We start from the raw sequence: 25,315 nt of genomic DNA, 5'->3' as shown, positions 1-25,315 counted from the left end.
AACTAAAATAGAATTTATATCATTAATTAGATTTCATTTAATAAAACAATAAAATTTTAATTAATAAAATGAAATTTATATCTGGCATTAGATTTGTAAATTGATTATGTAAGTGACATAGGACAAGTATAAAAATAAAACCAACAGCAATATACACATTTTTTAATGATGGTATAAGGGAATTAATTTTTGTCAGCAGTCTGTTTCTTAAAAAAAAAAAGTATCTAGAAAAAATTCCTGCATAAGTAACCTGTTTTGAAATAAAGAAAGATAGGTGCTAAAGAGTTTAAGTTGCATAAAGGATGACAAAACTCACAAAACTCACTCACAACAAAGAGGAGGGATAAATGCAAGGTGTATCATAAGCAACAAAGTTATTTGCTGCTCTGCCATTCCTGCTTCAGCTGTCGTTGCTGTCGCCATTGCTGCTAACTCCACGGCTGCCCGCACCATTGTGCTGCCAGCGGTGCCAGAAATACAGGACAGAAAGACATAGCAGAAGCAGCAGCAACAGTAACAACTCTGAAAGCAACTGTGGCTAATGCCATAAGCTGCAGGTACCATATTGATTAACTTAACTTTGGGAGAGGAGATAGGTATGGGTAGGACTTCAGAACCTCAGAGGAATTTAACACATTTATTGTGTTTTCTGGAACATTAGATACATTGCACCAGAAGCAAAGATACCTTGTGAGACCCCACTGGTGTTCACAAAGGCTCGCTTCATAATATTAGCTTGACAAAGTGATGCTCTCTAGGTTATTCTGTAGCTGCTTTTTGGGGAGAGGTAGCCTGCTCAGAGGGCTGTTCAGAGCAGGAGGCGAATGGTAGGACTTCTGAGTTGCACTGGGGAGCTCCCTGTCTGCCTCGCTGACCACAGAGAGAGCCCACAAGGGAGCCAGCCACTGTAGGCTAAAGGAGGCTGCTTTGTGAGTGCTCCCTAGCTGCCTAATGACATTTTTTGTGGTATTCTGACCTTAATTTTATATATATATATTTTCCTTCCTGTGGGAAGAGTGTCACACATAAATGGGAAAGAAAAACAAATTAAGCCACCCATATACAAACCTTGTGATACTGTTCTGCAGTATATTAAACAAACACATAATGGGTGGCCATGATTTGATTAAATATTCATGGTTAAGCAAATTGTGGCTCTTTACAAGGAAGAATTAGAAGACTTATGCTTCTCCTAGTTATTTGTAAGTATCAGAAAATTGAACAATTAAGTCAAGATCAATTAATGAGAACAGCGAATGCTTCCTAGAGTGAAACAACCGTGTATTTCCTACTGTAGCAATTTACTCTGAATGTTGGAGGGGGGAAAGACAGATGCAGACAAAAAACAAAGGCAAATTTTGATATACACAACACTTGTATATATTTCTAACTGCATATCTAGAGTCCTATCTATGTGTAGAATTGATAGAAAAGTATAGAGCTGAGATTGCCTTAGGCGTCCTGTCAGAAAACCTTGTTTTCAGTTCCTTGAAATTTTCCAAACAAACTATTCAGATTGAAATTTTCAGACTACCTCTCTGCCTCAGCCTGAGTTGTTGGGAATGTTTCCCTTTTCAGGTTTCACATTGTTTTCTGCTTGAACAGCACAATCATTTTGAGATGTTGTAGTGCTCCTGGGATTGATGTATGCCTGTGATTGGGAGACGGAACCTGAAATGTACCTGGCTGATGAGCCTGTTTTCAAGAACATGGTTCATACTTACAGAAATCATTTTAGTTTGGCTAAATTGTAGATAGATTTTCATTCAAAAATTTGTAATACACAGTAGAGATTTGATAGAACTCAGCTAGAGTAGAGACAGGAAGATAGAGGAAGAAGTCTTTCTTTACTTGGCATGCTTCACTCAGTAGATTAGGCCAGTACATCTCAGTGTTATAAAGCTGTTTTGCAAATGATAACATGTCAGTATTATAAAGTTGTCACGAAAATATGGATAATTTTGCTGATATTAAAAATGAAGGTGTGGTCTACCTGGAAAACTCTGAAGATCATGATTCCACATGATACTGAAATCCAAGTAAGAGAGCACGTGCTTTTAAGTCAAACCATTTAAGTTTTATTTTTTAAGTTAACTCAAATATTTAAAGAGTCTATGGGATGAAGGAAGACCAGGTTGATAATCCCTTGCTTCTCCCTTCCAGATAAGGTGTGGAAAGCTTTGGTATTTATTCCTGGAACACATAAAGTTATCTAGCAAAAACAGGAAAGGCCACACATGACATTCCTGACATTTTTACTACAGAAATGAAGGAGGAAAATAGGGAGAATCCCCATGAACAAACATTTTCAAGGGGTGTCTAATAATTTTAAGGCATCAAAAAGGACACACTGTCAAAGGAACCTAATTTTCTTTTTTTGACTTTATCAAAATTATCTCTGTTCAATTTGAGTGAAATTGATAGGTGATGCTGAACTGACCAGGTCACTAGTCACTTTAAAATATCTGAGCTGCATCTTCTAACTGTAAATTAAAAAGCAGCAAAAGTAAGGCATGACCTGATTTAAAATTTGCCTTTCGCAAGGAGGCTTCAGAGGTGGAAAAAACCAGTCAAAAAACCCCCTTTGTAGTAACTTACAATGAGCAGAATGGAACTTTAGATACCCAGAGTAATCAGCATCAAGTTTAACATTGAAACCCCCGAACCATTTAAAACAATTCTGAAAGCATTGCTTACTGCCTCTAAACAGCTTTATCTCTGGCTCTCTGAGAGCCAGCATTTTTTCCTGCCCATTCTCAAACACCATTTTAGGAATGCTAGTTGTGATGGTGGTGATGCATCCAGTGTCTAGGGACCTGACTGTGCACAGGCAGAGCTGTTTCTCTCCGTATGGATGTAGCGTCAGTGCCTCCTGTTAGGCAGACAGTATTGTCCTATGGGCTCTGTCTGGCTGCCAATTGCATCACCCTCCTCAAACTCGTAACAGTATCTTGAGCAATGTATGAAGTAATCTTACTTATCCTGACTTGCAGAACGTCTCACCATTAACCTAACAAACTGGATTCCTCACACTGACTGTATTTTCCTTTTTAGGTGTGCATGTATGTAAAGAAAACATATACAGGAAATTATATAGTTTTTACATATGGTTTTAAATATCTTTATAGTATATTTAAAATCATGTTTTAAAAGTTCTTGATTAGACAACTCTAGTTGCCTATTGGCAAAGAGCATTATTGCTCCAGCATTAGCATGCTCTGTGTCCCCAATTACAGAAATGTTATTAAACATAGTACTACTGAACTATGACTTAAACTTCCTATTACAGGAAACCATAAAGTTGCAGTACATGAAAAGATCAAAAGGCTTATCCTCACCCAAGGAAACATTTTTATTAGTCTTTTCTCAGCCCCTACTAAAGTATCTTCTGTTCTTACCACTGTATATAAATGTTCTGGGAACTGAAAACACTGGAGGCAGAAAAAGGGCACTGTGTAATCTTGGACCAACCTGCAGACATTTTTCCATATGAAAATACAAAATTAATGTAATGTGTTGGCCATGGAAGTGAAAACTTAACAGCAAGACTTAGTTTTCATATGAAACTGTCTATATGAGGTGCCTGTTGCAAGAGTTTCAGCATAAACTGCACAAAAATTTGTGCTCATTTTAATTATACTACTCTCTTCTTAAAGTGCACTAGGTTGGAGAATACAGATTGGAAAGCAAAAACATTTAATGTTTTACATACTTTTAGGAGATGAAAACAAAAAATAGGTTAAGCTAAAAAAAGGAAAATAAAAATCTAATAATAAAAAATGTGGAAAATACAAATATAAATAAATAACACACTAAGCACCATACTAATGATTGTGTCCCTTTTTCATAACAGGCTAAACGTGGTAAATGACATGCTGATAATTATTCCCATCTAATATTATATTTATTAGATGTAGTAAGGGAATAATGGTATCATCATCATTGCGGTAGCACTGTAGTTGGCCCCTTTTGTGTTTTCCCTTTCCCTGCGTTTTACGCATTGTCCTTCTTCACCAGCAGAAGGGCACATGATAGAGGAAATATAAGAAATGGTGGTGATGGGGTCATAGACCAACCGTTGGCTCCTGATCAGAGGTTTGGGTTGAAGCAGTGTGTAAAGAAGTAAATCTGAAGGCAAAATTAAAGGTAACACGTTCAGAATTGAACTTGCTGCACACTAGAAATAAATGGGTTTTCATGTAAACTGTTATCCTGGCAGTAAAATAGCTATATACATTGCTAATGTATAAGCAAGCTAGGTGAAATTACCCATCTACAAAATTATGGTATAAAAAAATCCTGTTTCTTTACTCACAAAACCAAGGCCATAAATGAGTGAGTCCAACTTAATAGTTACCAGTTTCAACAGTTCCCAGGGACATTTAACTTCATAGCACTGTCCAAAAAAATGCTTAGAACAGAGAGATGTGAATGAAAGGAGATCTACAGAAACACAACTGCACTATTTGCTCCTAATGTTTCATTTTACAGATTTTTCAATTAGAGTTGACTTATCTAGAAATCTATCATTAGCAGAAAAAAAATACTTTGTCTCAAAGGGTCCAACGGAACTAGAGCATGTAGCTGCTTTGATTAGAGCTTAGTGCAGTTCACCTTTCCACCTTCCCCCTGCCCCAGTCTAGAGTATTGGGAATAGGAATTGTTAACTTTATCTCCTTATTTTCATATATTGCATGTGAAATCCTGGTCTTACTGTGGTCCATGAGAGTTTTGCTGTTGATTTCAAGGAGCAAGGATTTCATTGCAGCTGTTACTTTCCTTGAATCTGTATTGTTTGTAGTTACGGGGCTTTGTTACAGACATACATGAAGTGGAAAAAACGTTGAATGAAGGGAAGACATAATTGCATGGCTATGGGTATCCTAAATATAGCTAAGACACTTTATCAAATTCTGCTTTCAGTAGCATTGATAGAAAGTGTAAAATCTCACTCCTAATGTCCATTATTTGGAATCTACACATTAACAATTTGAAGACAGAATATGCAGACACTGTGCAAATAATGGATTTACAAAAAATAAACCAACAATATGCAAAAATGAAGTACTGCAATTCTGCATTATTAAAATGGCAATAAAATGCACATTTAACATACATACTGACATATACGGTATATGAAAAAAATGCAGAGCCAAGAAGTCAATGATACTGTTAGAAATTGAATGCATTTTTGAATATATTTGCTGTTAAAGCACATAGAAATTCGTATGTGACATAAAAAAAATAATCAGCATCTATCTGCTGTTAGTGGAAACTTTTCTTATATTTGTATTTTGACAATATAGCAAGACTTTTATGAAAGTATATAAATTGTAGCAAACTATCTGGGCAGAATTTCATTAAATTTACTCTTACATATTAGTCCAAAATAAATATTAAGCATTTACATAAAATATATTTAATGCTCTGTGAACACAAGTTTTAAACAGCTCCCTACTTGTGCAGCTTTCTTATCCTTCAGCTATACAGTAGGTAGTTCATTTATGATGGAAGAACATGATCATTTGTGCAACAAGGACATATTTGTACATCTGTGCACTCCCTTTCAGGAGCAGCACAGAGCTAGAATTCATCTCACTCCTGGACTTACTTCCAGTAAATGAAAGGGCTGAGTAACCAACGCGCTGGCTAGACTTCCCTCCTTTCCTGTTCCCTGAGAGCCAGGTCTTTGCGCAGTCCACCCTTCCTTCCTGTCTTAAAAGTGCAATGACAGAAGGATTTAAAAAAAAGCTATATTGACCTTTTATCCCTACTAAAGACACACACTGTAAATTCAGCAGAGAAAGTATGGCTTGAGGAGATTTAACAGGAATCACTTTGACTTTTTGTGGTGAGTGAAATTGTGTAGCTGGGATTTAGAGAACAGCATTGATACATGTCAGTGAACATGCAGGAAGACCTGTTTGAAATAACTTTTCACTTACAGTTACATATTGTGATCTCTTAAAAGATATTTACGTCTATTCTAGCCTTCCCCGGCAAACCCTTTTTCACTGCATCTCATATTTAACAACCGGCATTATGCCAGCTTCAGAAGAACTTCTGGAAAACAACAGAGAAGTGATTGAAATGTCTAAGCGCCCAGAGTTGGTAGTGAATAGTTTGCACTGACACTAGGTGATTCATGCCTTCTAAGTATTTACCTGAAGTCTTACGCTTGAAGGCTTTGGTATAATTGAGCCAGGGCTGCTGTAGTAATTCTTCATGAAAGGCCTCCTGTCACTGCTGCAAGCAGTGCCTTCGTGCCATCTTCCACAGCAACTTGTTTCATATTTCAGGTAATAAAACACATTGGAAACACTGGATTGAAAGCTTTCCTAAAATAGTACTTTTATAGAAACTTTTATTTTTCAGGGGCGGTTGTTATAGCTTTCTAATGTTCTGTGTTTAATTTTAGGCCATAATTCCTGAATCCAATCAAAACAATAATACTTTATCCTCAAAGTGTCTCATTAACTTTAGACCACAACATCACTGTCAATTAGTTAAATTCTGAGGCTGAAAAGCTGCAAAAGAGATCGGAGTTACTGATCTAAACTAACTGTCATCCACAAAAGTTGTCATTTAAGGCTTTAGTAACATTTGGGAATTTTATGTAAGGTGCTCAGTCTCCCAGTTTTGCTCGTCTTAGTCACAGACTTCACACAAGCTTGGTCTTACACAAGACATTACACAAGGCATTAAACGTGCTGGTTTAAGTTTAAGCAGATGGATAAACCTGGCAGGGTTAATGACAATAATCGATGTACTTGACACGAAGTGCATACTTCAGCACTTTGCTCCTGCCACTCAGCACTTCACAGGATCAAGCCCTGCGTGATCTTGAGGTGGTGACAAATCTCCAGATCAGTAATTTATTCCTATTTTAAGTAGTTGTTTTCTGTTTTCTTAGAATGTACACAAATGCTATAGCTGTGAACATTCAGTTGCAATACATATATAATCCTCTTGTATAATAATGGGGTTTTTTTCACCCTAGCTTTTGATCTTTTCATGTTTTGCAGCTTTATGGTTTCCTGTAATAGGAAGTTTAAGTCATAGTTCAGTAGTAACATGTTCAGTAACATTTCTGTAATTGGTGACACAGTTTATACTAAATGATCAGTAATCTTCTTTTCCAATATGCCACTAGAGCTGTTTAATCAGGAACTTTTAAGGAATAATTTTAAACTATGTTTTACTTACTTGTGCACACAAAGACATGGGAAACTAAATATTTTCCTATATATAAAAGTCTAAGTTATCGGGTGTGTCAGCCTAATAGTAAGATGGATGCATCTGCACGTTCAGTTGGTTAAGATCATTGCAGAGCTTGTGGGGTTTGTCAATACATTCTGAGCTTCAGGAGAGGCATCCAGCAGTCAGACACAACGCATGAGACAGTACCTCTGGTTCATCACTTTTTCTTTCCTTATAATGTGCTCAAACTCAAATCAACATTGTGCAACAAATAAAAATAAGCCCCTTGAAGAACTAGTTCATTTCCTGGTGTGTTGTAGGATGTGATACACAATTTTAATGCATTTTAGTATCACAAATGGAAAGACACTATCAACATACAGCCCATTATTGTATTTCTGCTTATGTTTCAACAGGAAATCCAGAATATTAAGTTACTGCTTATACCATGGATCTTGAAAATGAGATGAAAACAAGAAAGAACATGCCTAACCATTGAATTAGTATTTTTTTTTAAGGAGGAGGGGAAACTTGAACACCAGTTGATTTGTTGATTTGTTGTGTTTTCCCCATAGGTAATAAGCTCAATGAGCTCACTTTCAGAATATTGTCTACCCTCTATCCTGCGCACTTTGTTTGATTGGTATAAAAGACAGAATGGCATAGAAGATGAATCTCATGAGTACAGACCAAGAACCAGTACTAAATCCAAAAGGTATGATTTTGAATATGCATGCAGACATTATTGACAGGTTCTAAGGTAAAATATATTACATTTTGCCCATCAGCTTTTGTGAGGTTACAGTTATTTGCAAATTGTTGTCATCTTTTTCTGCTTGTTCCTGGAACTCTTCTCTCAGCTTCTAGATGGATGGAGTAATTGTGTCTTTAAAATTATGCTCCTGATAGTTCAAACACTGTTTCTTACTGCTGTTTTGGAAGCTGTAATGTCATTTAAATATTGGTTTGTATAAACTATGTCTGTATTCTTTACTCATGTGAGCAGGCTATAATTCTGTGACACTTGGAAGGATTTTTTTTTTTATACAGCATTCTGCTTAGTCATAGAAATTTCACATAAATCTATCTGCAATCCAAAAACTTGTGAATCAGTCAAAGAGCTTTAGCAACATTGACTTAGCTCTTAAAACAAACAAGCGAACAAAAATAAAGACCCCAAACAAATATATTGATCTCTTATGACATATCAGTAGTTCCTCAGTGATAAGGCAACACATTGGTCTTTGTTTGTATTGAGGTCTGACGATTTGGTACAGGTATATTCTTCAAACTTACTGGTTTTCTGAATACTTTGGTACTACATTTACACACGTTAATGAAGCAGCAGGAGAATCGACACTGGCAGACCTGGTGCTTGGAAATGCATAGGCAATTCTTCACATTAGGATTACATTATAATCCAGTAATTACTGAAGGCAATAGTTGCTGGAATGAAGGGGTAGGAGCTAGTTTTAGAATATCAAGGTAGACATGGACCTGAATCAGACTCTTCCAGACTCTTTATGTCAGTGGAAGTAGGCAATATGAAAGCATGATTCATGAATTAGATGTCTGCTTTTGCGTGAGATTAATCCTTGCCTTGAAGTGCCTCTTTCTCTCAACTTTTTAGAGGACCACCTGCTCGTAAATAGATGTCTTCAGGAACTCCATGCAAAATCTAGTTGAAAGTCAGCGTAGCAGTGAACCAAGGCCACTCTGTCAATTCATAGTGTTACAGAAGGAATGTATAACCAGTCCTTTCTCCAGTTAATGTGAAACCAAGAAAACCAAAATGCAAATAATTTATTTCATCCCTGATCAAGCAGAACTCTTAAGTGCATGCTTTATTATAGGCACATACAATTGAAATCACTAAAGTTCTAATGTTTATAAGAATTGTGCTGAATTTATGCAAACAAAGATCTCACTGAAATCAGTGGTAACTGCTTCAAACAGACTCCAGAACTGTCCCTTTAATGTTTAATTTTTAAAAAGTATTGTTTATTTCATGTTAACTTTTCAGTACAGTTTGAAACTGATCAGGTGATCCAAATGGATATTTTTTGTATTTGTATTGCAAGCTACTCACCTCAGACATTTATTCCTCTGTTGTTCTGCACAAGGAATGCATTTGAATGTTTGACAAGTGATGACAAAGTTAAAAAAATAACACTGAACAGTTTTAAAAAGAGAATGTAGTTTGATTATGAATTCTCCATCGGTACTTGTGCAGCATTTTTCAAAATCCATCACAAGTCTAAATATGAACTTGATAGCACAAAATAATTTATTACGTTTGTCTCCAAAGTGTAATTGAGAACTGTCTAAATGGTGCCATCAGCAAGGAAATTGAAATGAAATCCATTTGTTAGAATATAGAATCCGAAAGTTTCCATGGTTTTGTTTTGTTTTTTTTCCTGGGAAAGTTTTGTTTTGATCTTAAACCGGAAAAAAAGAGGGAGGAAATGGAGAGCGACTTTTAACTATTTGAAAGAAGGTGAAAGTAACAAGTTAGATTTGGTCTATTTGTCTCAGATGTTATAGAGCATATGAGTGCATTACTTTCTGAAATGCTGGACTGCAGTTTAAAAAGTAGAACACAATCCCCTGTTATCTGTATTTGTGTAAATGAGAAAGGCATCTAATATGAATTACGACACATCTCCTAAATATTGTGTTTCCTGTTTTGATTTTGCAGCGATGAACAGCAGAGGGATTATTTAATGGAGAGAAGAGATCTGGCTATTGATTTTATTTTTTCTTTAGTATTAATAGAAGTTTTGAAACAGGTATGGAGTTCTTAAATTATTAATTAACTAATAAATGATGGAAATTACCAATACAACCTAATTTTAGGATTCTTCTTTCTATTTCCGTCTTTAAGAGTGTAATAAAAACATGAGATACACCCTGCATGCTTGTTTATTGCTGTCTTTCTTGCACCTGTAGGATACGTAGTATTCTGTGCTCATACAGACTTTGCTTTGCCAAGTCTTTGGAGCTAAAGTATTTCTCTTCAATACTGAATAAACTTTAAATGGCTGGCTCATTTCAGGTGTTTTGTTAGCTAGATGCTGTGTCAGCTGATACCATATTTGTGTAGGGAAGATACCCAGGAGTAATACAAGCACTAAGGTATGCAGCTTGAAGTGTAATATATGTGTACCGGTTATGTTTTACTTTGTGTTTTCAGATTCCACTTCATCCAGTAATAGACAGTTTGGTACATGATGTTATTAACTTGGCTTTCAAGCACTTTAAATACAAAGAAGGGTAAGGCTCTTCTTCACACAAAAATTCTATGAAAAAAATTATTTGCTGAATTTTTGAATTGTAGTGGTTTAAGCAGGATGCTTTCTCAGCCAAGAATTCTTTCTTGTCTCTTGCTAGGTACCTTGGTCCTAACACTGGAAATATGCACATTGTTGCAGATTTGTATGCAGAAGTAATAGGTGTTCTAGCTCAAGCAAAGTAAGTAAAATTGAATACCATATATAATGGAAATCTGAGAAGTTTTACTTGCTTAGAATATGAATGTTCTGATTTTCTCGCTTTCTTAAAAGATAGTGTAGAAATAAATAATTTCAGCTCACTGGCCCTCTGTTCATCCAAGTGTTCTAGAGCGTAGAACTCTAGGGAATCACAGACTTTCTGCATCTAGCCCAGTGACACTGAATAAATTCAACTAGACTACAGCAGCATTATTTTTCTTATCTCAGCGATGACGACTGTGGAAAGCCCAAAGGGCTGAAGAGAGCTATTTTAATTAATCTTTTCTCTATATGCTATTTTTTCTCTAGCTGGGCAAACCTAAAAATGGCTATACTCCAACATAGCAACATTTTAAATTTTTTCTGCAGTTATTTCCATTTAGAGCTTAATGCAACTGCTTCTGAATCCTTCATCCTGCACTTCTTAGTGCAGATGGCACAGTAAAGACAGAAAACACTTTGTTGAGTCCGGTCTTAAATTTTGAATCTGGAAGCAGACAGATTCAGAAACTCATGTACCCTATATAATGTCTCATCATATGCCTATCACACAAACTAAGCAGAAGAGTGAAATTTACTGCGCCAACATGGATCCATGTCAGTGATCTCTGTCTCCTGACTTCTTGGTGTTACTGAGAGCGAGTCTGCTCTAAAAGACCAATCAACTTAACCAAACTTATTTTTTTAGCTTGATGTAGGCAAACCAGTTTGAGTTCCTGGAAATCATATGACTTTCACAGACGTCAGCTAAGGCCTTACCTGGGCTTCTAAATTGGCTGGGTCAAAGGCAAAAGGGGAAGTGTCATCTGGATCCGAAGCTTGAAGTTGCCTGTCAAAGACAAAACATACCTGTTCTCCATAAATACTGTTTTTCTCCTCCAATTCTGAAGGGCCTTGCTAAGATGTTACTACCACTGAAGGACTTCTTCCTGCCAACCTGTTTTTTTCAACTCTCCTGTGTTCCCTGTCAGAGGCGATAACAGGTTGTTAGGTGCTACACCTGCCCATGAAAATGACATTCTTTTCATTTTGTCTCAAAAAGGACAGGAGATCCTGTTGGATGATCTTCCTGTATGTTATTTTTATGGACAGTGTGTCTCAAAAGACACCTCCAGTAGACTCTTGGGGGGGTCAAAAATGGTCACAGACCACCCCATCCCAAATTGTCGTATATAATGCTTAAGTGTTACTGTAATGGCTATTAGAAAAACCCTGAAGGGAGGAATAGCCTGTCTGAATATTTTCATGGTTATCATTTAAGCATTTTCTTTTGAAAACATTGCATGTACTGACAAGAAAACTATCGTTCATCTTGGATTTTTTAAAAACATGTGAGGGGATTATTCTAATGATATTGTTAGCTCTTACGTAAAAGAGGGGTGTGGTAAGAAAATAATTGGGAAGATATGGTTATCCAAAGGGACTAAGATCAGGCTGTACACTTCGTTTTCTTTTCTGAGTTTATCAGAAGTGAAAGAAAACCAAACAAAAAGAAATCTCTTCACATACTGACTGAAATGGTATTTTACAACTGAGGTTGAATCTCCTTTAGGTTCTTTCCCATTTATATACCTCACAATACATTTCAAATATGAATCTATACTTCTTTGTAACTAACCAATGTGAATTCATAGATTTCCTGCTGTAAAGAAGAAATTCATGGCGGAGTTAAAAGAGTTACGGCATAAAGAACAAAGCCCATATGTAGTTCAAAGCATTATCAGTCTTATAATGGGAATGAAATTCTTTCGCATTAAGATGTATCCTGTGGAGGACTTTGAAGCTTCTCTTCAGTTTATGCAGGTAAAATTCCTAAGTATATAACTGTGGTTCCCAGACCTTTTAGAATTGGCTCCCCTTCATCTTTCCTGTAATACTCCAGGAGATTTTCCATATGTCATTCCCACATAAATGTATGTACAGCTACTTTCTGTTTGTTCTGAACCTCAGCACTCCAGTCTCCAGTCCCTGGAGTGTATCATTCCATACCAACTTTTCATCAGCCTTACACCCCTAGTCCCTACATCTCACCCTCCAACAAAAAGTTTTGGTTCTGTAGACCCCAAACCTTCCACCCTGCCATCCCACAGCTGTTCCTTGCCCTGTGTCCCTGCCCAGCTATGTCTTCCTAGCTGCTCACTGCCTCCAAAGTGAATCTTCCACCCTTGACATAGTTGCTAGAGAGGAGAGGAACTTCTGATAGAGAAAAACACAGAGGAAGAGACAAAGAATTGAGGCAAAAGCTGGATGGAATTTCCCTTGGATGTGTCTCCTTCCACCACTCCTTCACCCCCCTTCCTGTAGGGTGCATTCTGTACCCTCCTGGTTTGAGAGCCACTAGTACAGAGCATAGTTTGACTATCATGAATGCTTTAAATTAACACATTACATAATTTTGTAAAAGGAAAGAAAATCTTTTATGTTTAAGCATTTTTAAAAGGCCACATTTCTTGTTGGTAATATACAATGGGTTCTGTTCCATCAGCAGGTTTATTTAGCTTAACCTTTTTATTTCCGTTTTTTTCTTGGGATCAGTGTCATGGCTACGTGGTTTGTAGCCAGTCATCCAGTAAAATACATGTTTTATGTAAACCTCCATGTAAAGATCAGCTTATTGATGGTGTCAATGGAGTAAAAAGTCAATGTTAGATGCCCACAAGTAAGGATTTGACATTGGAGTACAAATACACATGTGTACAGATACACAGAGCCATTTCTCTAAATCCTGAGCAGGAATCACATTCTGTTTCAATTTTGCAATGTGTTTTAAAGAATATTTAACAACATATTTAAAAGATATATAACAACACAGGAACAGCTCATTTTTCTTCTTACCTTGCACTTCATTACATGAACACATCTTAGTATGTGTTGAGTTAATGTAAGTTATCCAGAGCTGGCAAGATATCAAAGTAGTGTGTGTTCAGTGCACATGACTGATATGAGTGAATGACTTTGTGGCATAGCTTTATGGCACAGCACTGCTGGGATCCAGTGTTCACTGGTATTGAAATCAGTGGTAAAGCTCCCGTAGAGTAGACTAAAAATTGGGATGCAAATTATCTCTACCTTGCTCATGACTACAGTATCTCAGCACCAAATTAATTCTTATATATACTACAATGCATCATAAGATGCACTGTGTATGTAGTTTTGCTCAGTTTGGTGAAATACACTTACAGTTATTAGTTTGAGTATCTGCATGCAGTGCGTCAGCTACAAGCTCTGTCACACCAGCTCTGCTCTAGTAGAGAGAGACACTTTCAAAGAGTGAGCTAATCTCAGGAGCGAGCTCCAGAAAAGCCTGTCTTCCACCATGGAGTGCAGAAGCAGCCCAGGGAGGCTACTGTCTTTGCACAGGGGCCTCAGCTGTGTAGCAGAAATGGCCAGAGTGACTGAAGCCATGTGGTGTAGAATCCTGATTGCAGCCAGGAAAAATTATGCGTGGTCTAAAGTGTAAACTGCTCTGCACGCATGTGCAGTAAAAAAGGTCAGTGGGGAACATCCTTGTAATGTCAGTGGCTGTTTGGGCCTTGGCGCCAGAGAGGAAGAAGTAACTGGAGCAATGTGATATGTCATCCTCAGAGAAGTTGTACAGAAACACAAGAGTGGGTGGATGCTTATCTTCCCTCCCTCATTTCCTGAGCAGCGCAGCTGTGTAGGTAGTAGCTTGCTGCATGTTTAGGACAAAAGTACATTTTAACTTTCTCTCTCAATCCCCAGTTGCAGGTTGGAAATAGTGGTGGTTTGCACCACAGGTCTCTTCCCTGATACAGCACAGTTCTGTATTGACCCTTAATCTGCAATGGATCCTAGCAGTGAAGTTTATCCAAAATATTTACAGTAAGATTGTTCCTTCCCTTGAGTATCTTACCAGAGAAGTATGTTCCTTTTCTGGCCTCCCAGAGCATTGTGTAAAGCAGTCCATGCTTTTACTCTTGCTCCTGAAGGTATACACAGGGGAGGCATGAGGTCAGTCCGAGTCCAACTCCCTTTCCATCCCCAGAACACCACTGGGCACAGCAGGAATCAGTGGAGAGTTTGTGGATTGTCATGGCCAGAATAACAGATCCTCGATTTTGACTTATGTCCTGCTTTGTGCTTGCTGCAAAATGCGGACTTCGACGTTAATAGACAAACGTTTTCTGTGGGATTTGCAAGATAAAAATAGTCACTGACACTTCACATGCATTCAGCAAACATTTAGAGGTCTTTATTCCAGCTGATAAGCAATTTATGTTTCTTGTTTTGTTTTGTTTTAGGAATGTGCACATTATTTCCTTGAAGTTAAAGACAAAGATATCAAGCATGCACTGGCAGGACTGTTTGTTGAAATTCTTGTCCCTGTAGCTGCTGTGAGTTTATTTTTCAGGTTGTTTGCATAATTTCTTTAAATTAGATAAAACAGCTTGTGATGTAGTGGTTTATTAATCTGAAATTGTCTTTCAGGCTGTTAAAAATGAAGTGAATGTCCCCTGTCTGAGGAACTTTGTTGAAAGCCTGTATGATACAACACTTGAACTTTCCTCACGAAAGAAGCACTCATTGGTTAGTAACCCTAAGAAGCAGAGGCTAAAACTCTTTGTCAGAAATATCTCTGAGCAAGAGTCTTGGGAAATTCCCAGAACTGGTTGCAAAACTTTTTTCTGCATTAGGCTTTATAACCAATACATTTCTATTTGCAGGGAAGGTATTTGTGTTTGCAGAAAATAACAGTATTTTATTTTATTTTATTTTATTTTATTTTATTTTATTTTATTCAGAATATGATCAAAACCAGTCTGAATCCAACAGATGTTTTCAGCTTCTGGGTCTGTGATTATTAAACGGTTAGGTTTTCTCATACTTGTTATGTGTAAACATTAGGAGGTGAGGAGAAAGAATAGAGTTCACTTCTTGTCAAGCGAGAACAAATGAGGAATGTGGGAACAACTTTTTCACAGGGCTTAAATAATACATTGTAGGAACAAAAAAATGTATAACACATGCCCTTTTAAATCCATAACTTGGCTACTGTGCAGCTCCCTATTTCATTTTTTTCTTGTGAGATGAACAGTGGCACTGCAGTGTATTTTTGGAAGCATGAGTTGATCTGAATTAAATGAAGATCTGAGTCAGTTTGACGCTGGCTGCCTTAAGCAGTCTGTCTCTCCAACTGGGTCAGCGAACGTCAGCACTCCAGCATTAGCTAATCTGTTTTGAAGTCTTGGACCTTTTAAGTAAAGAACGTTGTCGTTCATCCTCCCTCGTTCTATGGGAAAGTCAAAAAGAATTCCCTGTTCCCAGCGCTCTCGGCAAATGCTGGTCACTAGCGCTAGCGAATCTGCCGAGTGTGTTTGAGCTCACACTCTGCAGAAGTGTGTTTGAGCTCTCTGCTGCCGTGGCACCAGTCCCCATGCAGTCCCAGGGAGAGTCAGACATCCCCTGGAGCACAGTCCTGATCCGGTTTGAATTAGTGGGAGACTGGGGATGGATTTCTGATTTCACTCTGCTTGTGTTTGTGTGGCTCTATTCCACTCTGCCGAGTTAATAAAACATTGTTGAAACTGCAGCAGGGTAAGAGCTTTGCTGTACAGTTTTTACACTAAATAGAACTTCCCCAAACTGGTGGCCGTACTTGCCAAAGTCAATACTACATGCTTGAGAAAGGATTGCACAACTGGGGCTTTGCATTTGATTGCTTGTCTGCAGGTACCACACTGGAGGCTACATAGTTAAAAGTCGCAACATAGAATAGATTCTTGTGAGGGTGTGATTAGAAATACAAACATTGTGAGGAGGAGGAGGAGGGGAAAGGCAAACAGTTGGCAGAAATAGCTGCAGTGCATATTTTCAGGCTTCCAGGAAGAAAGCACACTCTTTAGAGTCTGAAGAGGACCTTCTTTTCCAAGATCAGTGTTTTGTGAATCAGTACACTCACTGTACAGGCAGGATGGGGGCATTCATCTTGCCTCATTCTCTATCTAAAAGTGTTTTGTCTGAGCTAGTCGTTGAGGTTCTCTTGATAGTGAACGCAGACAATTAGGAAACTCCAGGAGATGATTTCTGTCTTCCCTCCTAGGGGTCTTCTTAGGATGGGTTGTAACATTCTTGGGATGTTACTGAACTCTGTGATCCTGTCAAGTACTCAACTATTATAGACATAATGTTAATATGGTAAGAAGGTCTTCCGTGAGAAGACTTCAATTATCCTCTCCCATATGTATTTTGGACATGAAGATTATAAAAATAAAAATTAATGTACATTTGCCATTTGTTCAAGAAACTAGGTCTAACCTAGCTATAGACAATTTATGTTATATATTGCAGGAACAGAAGTTGGGGTTTATGGTGTGTTTATACTTTGATCTGTGACTGAAATTAGAATTTTAGGGTTAATTTTGAGAATCATTGGTCTTTAAGATAAAGTTACCTTATTTTTGACTAATAACTTTAAAATCCTGATTGGGTATATTAGCATGACAACTGAAACACAAAAGTCTTGCTGAAATAGCAAAGTCAGTTTCAAAATTAATAGGTGCATTTTAGCTTATTCTTTTTAGTGTAACATTTTCAAGATGAGTGTCAAAGTAAGTGTTGACAAAGAGACCAGGTTCCAGTATTTGAACTTCTACGTTCTGCCTTGCTTTTTCTTATTTTTCACTTCACAAGATGTACCTACCAGCAGATGCAGGCATTGCCTGTATTTTAACACAATTCTTCAGGGTGTTTGACATGTCTCTCAGTAAACATTGTGACTGCAGATTTTGAGGAGTAATAGGCATCTGAGCATTCACAAGTCCCAACAATCTCTGTGGGTCCTGTTGTTATTATAATAAAGTTTAGTTATTTCCATGCTATCATTTCTCAGTTAACTGACAGAAATTAGCCCTGTGAGTCTGTAAAATTGTGGCCCATCTTTGGATTTATTATACTGCTATAAGTAGACATGTGGTTGTTTTTATTTCATCCATAAAACATATCTGTAACAGCTTTAGAGAAAGGTTCCTTTTAAATTGTACTACTTAACAATGTGTTTACGTTGGCTAACACGTATTGCACAAAATGGAGGACTTAGAGCTTTAAGTTTACAGTAGCTGTATTAAGTTACTTTTATGTTGTGTAGACATGCAAATAACATGGTATCGACATCCATTTCCTGTTTAGGCTTTGTACCCTTTGGTAACATGCCTGCTTTGTGTCAGTCAGAAGCAGTTCTTTTTAAACAGATGGCATATTTTCCTCAACAACTGCCTATCCAATCTCAAGGTTAGTATCTTCTGGGTTTAATATTGTATTAAAACTTCAGTATGTACTATTGATCTGCTGCAAATCCATTTAGGTAAATGTGCTGAATTATTGCTATTATCTGATTCCATACATAATTTTATTCCCGACAGTACAAATTCTTTAGCTGTGCAGATTTTTTCAGTAACAAAAAAGTGTTCTTGTGCCTAGTTTGAATTTCTGTTTCTCTAGCTCAAACCAAGCCTGAGTCAAACAGCTGTGAAACAGGCAAGATTGTTGATGAAAGTTATTAGCTCGAGTGACATACCCAAACTGACCCAATATTCTTTTTTCACAAAGGCATTCTCAAACAAAGCCCTTGTTATTACTTTATCAGAATGGAACTAGTTGCAGGACACTGATTCCATTGCCTGTTTCACTCTGTTAAGTTGCATTAAAAAAACCTAAACTATTTTAAACTGTTTCCTCCACATATCCATTCTTATTCCTTTACCATTTGTTAGATCTTTGAAGTTTAAGACTAACTGTCCACTGCAATTTGCTGTGGTTCCTGGCCAGCACATACTGTTCAATACACATATGCTAGTTATCATTACTACTCCTCCATGTTTCTTTTACTTGCGCAATAACTCATGTCCCATTCCACACTTAAAGTGGATCCATATGAAAGGATGGTCCTGTGCCTACCTGAAAAGTCCAATATAAGAAGCACAGTGAAGTGGTTAGCTCAAATGAAGGGCCTCCAAACTGCTGCTTGATGAACCAGTGGTTAGGAGGCTTCTGCAAACGGCACAGGTAGAATATGCAACCACTTTCTCAGCTCAGAGGCAAACTGTGGAGGGAATCTCTGTTCTCCAAAAGTTGAATTCCCAAGTTTGTCGACAAGTTATATGTTACATCCTTTATTGCCGTTGCTTTACTGCTGTACTTTATCTTTGTCTTAATGAAACAATTTGTATTGACTCTCTTCATATGGATCCTCCTGTTAGAATAGCTCTTCAGAATGTTCATAGTCTGTCTGAAGATTTCTTTCCACCTGTACCTGAATTACTTACTTTTGCTAAAGATGTATTAGAACCTTATTTGCAAAGAGATTCAGAAAATAAACGTTGTTGTTGCAACTAATTTTTTGGCTTTTTATGAGGTTGTACAAGCTTTAGAAAAGGCAGCTACAGCTGTAAGATCTCTGAGGAGCCAGCTGGGAATACAGGTTTTTCTGAAAATTAGGGACATCCTGACAAATTATTTGAAACCATTACAGAAAATATAAGTAAGTTGCTCCTACCTTACCAATTGAAAATCTAACTGGAATTCACCTTGCCACCTATAATTTGTTGACATATACTTCTATTCACAGGGCTCATAGATTAATGTGGTGGCACATTCAATCTTTAGTTTGGGGAGGAGGTAAGGTAGCTGAATACATGGCTAAATTAAGAACGTGGTTGGCCACTCCTTCTCAGTACAGAGGAAGAGATGCCCCAACCATAAAGCAATCACTTCACCAGTCAGTAACACCTCAAAGCCCAAACTAAACTCATGCAGCTGGAAGAACAGCTAGGTCAACAAGAAGGAGAAATCCTTCCATTAGAAGGAGAGCTGTGCACACCAGGGCAGTATATGGGACTCCATGATCTTGTGTGGGTTCCCATGAACCACATAATGGATCAGGTTTCTCAAGAGCCTCCACACCCCATAAAGCACAATCTCTTTCCCAAAACCATTAAGGTCAAGCATACACTGGGAAAGCTAAAAGGTTTATCTTCTAATCATATCTCTGATTTTAATATAAACTGGCAAATCTCTGATCTTACAGAAACAAACTTTTCTCTTGAATTAATAAAGGAGACTCCTGCCAGGACATGGAAATACTTGACCCAGCCAAATTCTGGCCAAAGGGCATTTCATACAATCCTGTTGAAAGCGGTGTAAAAGTTAATAAGTAACCTGGTTTTGAAATGGAACATCTATTGTTAACTAAACTTCATTTACAAAAAACTATTCAAGGCAGGAATTCTATATAGGAGAGAGTCAAAGCACTGTGTTTCATTTAGAGGAAAAGTTTTTCAGTGGGAGCAACAGTTCCTTGTCTCCAGACTACATGGGACAAGGAGAAAGCTCCAGTACAATTTGAGCTGAGGGTGCAGAACTTAATTTACAAAGAATGGGTCAAACAATGCCCATCTCGGGAACAAATCCATGGGTACGACACAATATCCCTTTGGCCTGAATAGGCCAGACCTAATGCCATATTATTGGAAAAGAGAAATGGAGGAATTAAAGAAAATGGGTGTCACTCCTGGCAGTCCGGTTGCTCCTTTGCCAATCACAGAAGAAGAGGCAGAGGCATTGAAAAAGAAATTTATAGAAGAGCAACAACAACAAATAAAAGCCAGCAGCACTTATCAAGAAACAGAGCAGATCCTGGCAGAGCTCTGTCACTGGCTGCTCCTGTGTTCAAAAGGCCCACATCAACTTCGACAAATTCTTCGGCACCAACAGTGAGCTGGGCACTGCCAGCAGTGGTAAAGGAACCACACCCAGTGCCAATACCTCCTGTTGGGAAAGTGAAGAAGATGTCAGATATATTAGGCCAAATACTCCTGGTCCTAATAGGATTACTGGCTGGGTTTTTCTTGTTGACAAAAATCCTTGAAATACTAAAGAGGCTCAATTGGTGGTGGACTTCTCTCAGTTTTCCAAAGGGAGACATGCTATGTGCTTTCCAAAGTACTGGGCACCCAACCACCATGCACTTGCACAGATCTTGCCCATGGACATGCCCATGATTTCCCTGGATGTTTCTCAGGCTTTTTAACATCTTCCTCTCAATCCTGCTTCTGCCGTGCAGCTTGCTGTTTCTGATGGAAAACTGGTCTACTATTTTCGGAAAGCTCCAATGATATCAGTCTCAGCCCTTTTCTCCTCCATCTCTTCTCAACTGCCCTCGCAGCTGAACAATTTTGTCATTGGAATATTTGGACTTTTGCTTATAGGGATGACTTCCTCCTCTGCCACACAAGCTCTTGTTACCTTAACTCAGTTAGCCACAGTGTCTGCTGTTCTCTTGAAAGCTTTGGGGTAAGAATAAACTTTGATAAACATACTCCATCACCTGTTGAAGAAATCAAATTCTTAGGACTGAAATTTACAAGGGCTGACATGATGATACCTGATGAAAAATGGATTGAAAGTAAACAGGTTATTAAACAAATCAATTGTAACAAATGTTATGATTTTAAAATCCTGCAAAGATTAATAGGCCACGTAAATTTTGTCATTCCTTTTACTACTTACTCTAATCATGTGCTACAACCATTGTATGCTGCTATAATAAACAAAAAGGATTTTCAATTTTCTCTTCCATATAAAGCTTTATTGTATAAAATGTGTTGTCAAGGAGTTAAATGGAAATTGCAACCCAAGGACAGTGTTCCTATTCTTAGGCTTGTGACAGATGCCACGTTGAAAGTTGGAGCCATATCCCATATCATCGGCGGGTTGTCTTCCTTCCATTTTGCAGGACCTAGACAAATACACATTCAAGAATTATTGATGGCATCGGTTGCAGTTTCTTTGATCAAACCGCAGCCTTTGATCTGTGACTCAACATTTGTCTGCAGACAAAAATTCAGCTCTTTGCAGTGGAGATTTGCACTGTTGGGCCAGGCAAATCTTATCTCGGGTCAAAGTGTACTGGTCTCTCTCAAAGTTTAACCCAGTGGATGGCCCAACACATGGGAGACCATCTGATTGGACTGCATATACTTGCACCACTCAGAAAGCCCTTAAAACTGCCACAGAAACAGAAAACTGCATATGACCAAAGAGACCCGAAGACAATCTTATACTAGTTCAAAAGGTTCCAAAAATAAACAACAATCCAGACAGATAATCCAATTCAGTCCAGCTGATCCCAGATGCCATGTTAATTAGGTCAGCCTAAGCATCCACAGATTTTTGTCCTTTCACTACTGAATACGTGCAGTGCATTTATTTATCTGCTGTGTTCTTCATACCATGTCTCCACCATAGGGCTTTTGAATTGACAGAATTAACTGAAGATAGGTTTTCTTTTCAGAGTCAAATTCAGGTGATTTTCAAATAGAGATTTTAAATTGTAACATGTATCTACTTTAACTAACTTGATACTTGGGTTTTTCAACAACTTAAGTAGTACCAGGAGAGGTAGGTCAGATGCATAAGCATCCTGCAGCTACAGGAATGGGGTACCGGGCAGCTGTGAGGCTGTATCTTTTTGTAGTGTCATTACGAAAACTCTGAACCTTGACATCCATTAAGTGCAGAACTTCCTTTCTAATTTGTGCCTGAAGTTCATTCTTACGTTATATGTTTCTCTAGAATAAGGACCCCAAAATGGCTCGAGTTGCACTGGAATCTCTGTACAGACTACTGTGGGTTTACATGATCAGAATTAAATGTGAAAGCAACACAGCTACCCAAAGGTAAGATGCTGTATTTGTAATGATAATCAAGCCTTGTAGAGTAGATGTTGCCACTGAAGAGCTTTTATAGTTCTCCTCAACTCCTTTGAATTGAACCTATTCCTGCTGTGGAACAAAAAACTCAACTGTACACAACAAAATATTCCCTTTTGTGGCACCATCAGTTATTCTCCCACCTATTAAAATTACCATATAAAGTGTTTCTGCTTTTGGAAGAACTAAAAATCACTCTTTGCCTGGTTAAAGTTAGAAATATTTTTGTAGTGGCATGTCATTGACTGGTTTATTGTTACTTGTAATGTAGTAATGAGATAAAATAATTAGATTGAATTTGTAACAAAGGATCAGAACAAGATACCCCATTACATTCTCCTTTCAAAGGAAATACATTCTAGTCTTTCTAAATGGAGTAGGATTTCCAACTTACGTTTCATAGTAAGCGAAGGTCTACAAGGTCCAGATATGTCTAATGCTTTTTTTCCTTCTTTTACAGTCGACTTATTACTATTGTCACAACACTTTTCCCAAAAGGGTCCCGTGGTGTTGTGCCAAGAGATATGCCTCTAAACATCTTTGTGAAGATAATACAGTTTATTGCACAGGTATGGGAGAACCATGCATATGTCTTTCCAATTAATGAATAACTTGTTTTCCCAATAACAAATTAACAAATAAGTAAACATCTATTGTCTGAATTTTTTGCAACCCCATTGTCAGTATCTTTCATCTAGGCAATGATAACATTATAGATTGAGCTGGGGCAGACTTCTTTTGAACAGGTTTTGATTAACTTCATGCCACTGAAAATAAATAAAAATGTTTCCACTTCAACTCAAATGTATTTTTTGTCAGTTTTTGGAATTGCCAGCAAGTCAGAAAATGATTTGTTGACAGGCTTTGACTGTCAATAAAATTAAAAATAATAAGCCATATTTTGTCCTGATACTGAATCATTCCTACTATATAGGACATTGAGTTGCACTGCACAGTAAGTCAGAGGAAAACCAAGTTCTTCATGTAGCTGACACATTTAGTTTTCATCAGTTCAAATGGGAATTGCTAAAATAAACTGACCTTCAGTGCTGGAAGTTTCATCTCTTTTATTAGATTCAGAAAACATTCCCATTGAGAAAGGCACTTAAGCACATGCTTAAAGTCTCTGAATAGGAATGAATTAAACAGATGCTTAAAATCTTCCCTGAATTGTGCCATCTGTTAACAAGCTCCTTTTATATAAAATACTATGTTAGTACCATAATTACCACAGTTTAAATGAAATAATTAAAAGCTTTATTTCCAAAATGGATCATTTTCTATTTAAATGCTATAAATTTTTTAATTTGTCAACATACAGCAGTGTTGAAAGCTTAGATCTGATAATATGTTCTGCATACTTCTGAAAAATCTGTTTTTCCGTACGTTTAAATAAATCCTGATTAAACTGGTTTTCAACATTCTGTTGCCTTAAAGAAAATAAGTAGCAGAAGTGAGCAGCTTAATGATTTGCAATATTTTTACTATTTTAGGAACGTTTAGATTTTGCAATGAAAGAAATTATCTTTGACTTCCTTTGTGTTGGAAAACCAGCAAAAGCTTTCAGTCTCAACCCTGAGGTATGATGTGCATCTGCATTTTTTTGAGTTAGTATTTATTGTACTGTGCTACATTTACGTTCTGGTTACATTCTAAGCATGCTTTCACCTTTGTCCAGTTTTCAGGCCAAATCTTGAACTTGATTTATTGGTAAAAGACATCTGTGGACTTTGATCTGTGAAATGTCACACTGTTTATGCCTATCTCATGTTTCCTCAGTGAAGATTATCAAACATGATGTAGTGCAAATGTATAAAAAAAAAAAGAAAAAGATAAATAAAACTATTGATCACAGTATCTCCTTATCACTCTGCTGTTGTTATATGCAATGCCTTAAACTATTTTAATATAAAAGCAAATTTTCTGTAACAATTTCACTGTTTTTCAAAACAGTTTTACTGAAAAAGAGTACCTGAACCAAGAAGAATTGAAGATGAGAAAAAAGAAAAAACTCTAATAAAGTTTTACCAATCTGACTAGTAAAACTCTAGGAGCATTAGTGTCATGAGTCAGCTTCCTAGTGCTTTCCCTAGAGAAAACAATCAGAAATTTGAAAAACTAAAAAAAAAAACCAAAACCAAAAACACCAACCCCCCCCCAAATAAAAATAAGTGGTAAAATAATGAAAAATTCTCTTGAAAATAATGTATTTGCTTATAATTTTGAAAACATTTTCATTTGGAAATTAAGAATAAACACATGAAAAATAAAAAGGATTTGTGATCATCTCATAAAATATGTCCATATTAATCTTGCAGTATAAACAGTCATACCTATTCACTAAAATGTTAAAATAGAATGAGTTACCTTACAAAAATTATATTTGATAGAAAAAGATATTTGGAAAAGTAGACTAAACTTTTTACTGTCAAAAGCAGCAAAAGTGAAAGGCAAGCTTTACTTTGAGCACAGCTTTCATCTTTCTTCAGCAGAGTAAAGAAAAATGAAACACAGTTCTTGAGCAGGCAGTCCCCACTACATCCTGGGTCAGTCACCTGCCGTATTGACTGAGGAAGGTCCTGCAAAGGGCATTGTGTATTAGCATTGCTTGAAGCCGAGCTTATAGGGAATGGACATAGTCCTTAGCTTCTTGATGAATCAACATCTGAAATTTTACTGTTTCTCAACAGCAATGTAAGTCCAAAAACAATGAAATAATGGGGCTACTTTTTGATGTGCATGGACTTCAGCGTTCTAAAAAAATACCCATAATCTATGTAAATGCGTCTCTGGGAGACTGTAAGTAGGACAGCCTCTGAGTTTTTGGAATACGTTCCTGGGAAATTGAAACTTTCTCGTCTTTCAGTCGTTGCAATGCAAAGCCTGTAAGCTTTCCTC

At 37.3% G+C, this 25,315-nt stretch overlaps 1 protein-coding gene across 12 annotated transcripts in view; it reads left to right on the top strand.

Moving 5' to 3' along the window:
* FRY (FRY microtubule binding protein) overlaps nt 1-25,315 on the top strand; it is a 258,690-nt gene that overhangs the window by 129,691 nt on the left and 103,684 nt on the right. For all 12 annotated transcript variants that reach the window (XM_076364288.1, XM_076364287.1, XM_076364289.1 and 9 more), the window contains 11 exons: nt 7,776-7,915; nt 9,899-9,989; nt 10,394-10,473; nt 10,591-10,671; nt 12,326-12,494; nt 14,954-15,046; nt 15,141-15,239; nt 17,838-17,939; nt 22,281-22,384; nt 22,878-22,986; nt 23,911-23,997. In XM_076364288.1, the coding sequence (XP_076220403.1) occupies nt 7,776-7,915; nt 9,899-9,989; nt 10,394-10,473; nt 10,591-10,671; nt 12,326-12,494; nt 14,954-15,046; nt 15,141-15,239; nt 17,838-17,939; nt 22,281-22,384; nt 22,878-22,986; nt 23,911-23,997 (1,155 nt within the window). The remainder of the gene's footprint in view (nt 1-7,775; nt 7,916-9,898; nt 9,990-10,393; nt 10,474-10,590; nt 10,672-12,325; nt 12,495-14,953; nt 15,047-15,140; nt 15,240-17,837; nt 17,940-22,280; nt 22,385-22,877; nt 22,987-23,910; nt 23,998-25,315) is intronic.

Source organism: Aptenodytes patagonicus, chromosome 1, assembly GCF_965638725.1.
Source record: "Aptenodytes patagonicus chromosome 1, bAptPat1.pri.cur, whole genome shotgun sequence".
Classification (NCBI taxonomy): domain Eukaryota; kingdom Metazoa; phylum Chordata; class Aves; order Sphenisciformes; family Spheniscidae; genus Aptenodytes; species Aptenodytes patagonicus.
This window is presented reverse-complemented; position numbering and strand designations above follow the sequence as displayed.